At 56.4% G+C, this 1,841-nt stretch overlaps 1 protein-coding gene across 1 annotated transcript in view; it reads left to right on the top strand.

The window, feature by feature from the left end:
• PLXND1 (plexin D1) overlaps positions 1–1,841 on the top strand; it is a 62,688-nt gene that overhangs the window by 16,022 nt on the left and 44,825 nt on the right. The window contains exon 9 of the mRNA XM_009882894.1: positions 929–1,018. Coding sequence (XP_009881196.1) covers positions 929–1,018 — 90 coding nt within the window. The remainder of the gene's footprint in view (positions 1–928; positions 1,019–1,841) is intronic.

The raw sequence follows: 1,841 nt of genomic DNA, 5'->3' as shown, positions 1-1,841 counted from the left end.
TGGGCACGGGCCAGCCGGTGGAGCGGGAGCTGCCCGGGCGTGAGCGACGTACCGGAGGAGGTTCCAGTTTCCCCCTCGCAGCCGCCTGTGTGTTCGCTGAGCCAGCAGCTGCCTGCCAGGAGTCTGGCACTTTCTTTCATCTCTTTTATCAGATCTGTCGGTTTTCAAAGGGTAGTAAGACCTCAGGAGTGGTGGAGCATCAACCTGCTTGGAGATAGGATTTTTTCCTCCAGGTTAGGGGCACAGCAGTAACTTGGGGCAGGATATCATCCATGTGTTATCAGGAAAGCAGCACAGAAAATCTGCCTTTGAACGTACTCCCAGCTGAGTCCTCATTTGAATTAGAGATTTTCTCTGTGCAGTTGTTGGGAGAAGAAGGAAGGTGGCTTTGAGCCCAAATCATGGGCTGGTTTGGTCTGGTTTGGGCAAGGCGGCTCGAGACCACATTGGCTCTCGGTCTGCATTGCAGCGTGAGCTCCAAACAGCCCCAGTCCAGAGGAGCCCAGGTACCCTGCGGTGGGGGTTACGAGAGCGTAGCCCAGCAGGCACGTCTCCCAGTCTGTGGGAGCTGTGGGTCAGGCGCAACTCCTACTCTGCATGTGCCGCACGTCCCTGGCTCCAGGCACCGCCTGGTCGTGACACCTTGCAGCAGCACGCTGGGCGAGCGCAGGGGACAGGGCTTGGCTCCACGTGCGATGCTCAGGCTGCAGCAGTTTTACGTGTAGGTGTGTAGCAGAGCAGGATTAATTAGGCACAGAACCCAGCCCCATTTACAGTGTCGGGTTCTGATCTCCTATTTGACCTGACTGCGGTTTGGGTACTGATGGCAGAAACAAGGTGAGACATGGCCCCTGCTATGGTTGACTGGGATGGAGAAGTGCACAAAATGGTTGTTGCAGCCATTCTGCCTTTGTCTTCCCTCTTCCAGGAGACAGCTCTGGAGTGCCATTTTGGGACAGACAGGACATTCGAAGCCCGGTGGGTGAACTCCTCCGCCGTGGAGTGCGTACATGTGCTGGTGAGTGATGCCACCAGCCCCTGCTCCCCCCGCGGCATGGGGCAGGGAAGGTCTTGTCCCCAACCTCCCACCCAGCGGCTGGGACGCCGACTGCCCTCCTCCCTCCCTCCAACTCCAGCTGAAAAAAGTGCAAACCGGGTTTGCCCCTCTGGCAAGAGGCTGTTTGCGTGGACTGATGCTGGCAGGGCGTTGGCGAGTCGCCGATGCTGCGTTGTCTGCTCCGTGGGCACCTGCAGTGGCTCCAGCCCCTGCTCCGCTGGGCTTGGGAAGGAGCTGCTTGTTTACCTCTCTGAACGGCAAGAGAGGTAATCTCTCTCAGTTCAGGCAAAAAAAATTGGCCACCCTTCAGCGTTGCTATTTCTGTAGCCTTTATTCTGAACTAGGAATTGGCCTGAGAAAATGCTCAGGGGCTCACCGAAGAGCTTGTGTGAGGTTGTTGGAGGGCAAACTGCGCCTCTGAAACACAGCAAACGGTTGGGCTCCCACCAATGGGAATACTGCGAGTAGAAGCTGGAGAGGAGCACTTTCCCACCACGTCACCTGCAAAACTGTTGTAGCCCGGCACTGAAAATGTGCAGACTGGCCAGTCTGTTAGTTTTCCTGTCCGTTTCTGCTAAAAATAGCAGCAAGCCAGGGCTCTGCTCTCCACTGTCCCTGTGGTGTACGCCGTGCCCCGGTGCCCTTCGTTGGGACCTCAGCAAAAAAATTAAAACAGGGAACAGCCTTCCCTCTCTCTCTCTTCTAGAGATGGGACCCTTCTGTACTGAGAAGCAGTGGTCAGAGAAGCCTCAGAGGAATGTCAGTCTGTGTAGTGTGTGTAGGG

Source organism: Charadrius vociferus, unplaced genomic scaffold (assembly GCF_000708025.1).
Source record: "Charadrius vociferus isolate BGI_N301 unplaced genomic scaffold, ASM70802v2 scaffold433, whole genome shotgun sequence".
In the NCBI taxonomy this organism is placed as follows: Eukaryota; Metazoa; Chordata; class Aves; order Charadriiformes; family Charadriidae; genus Charadrius; species Charadrius vociferus.
This window is presented reverse-complemented; position numbering and strand designations above follow the sequence as displayed.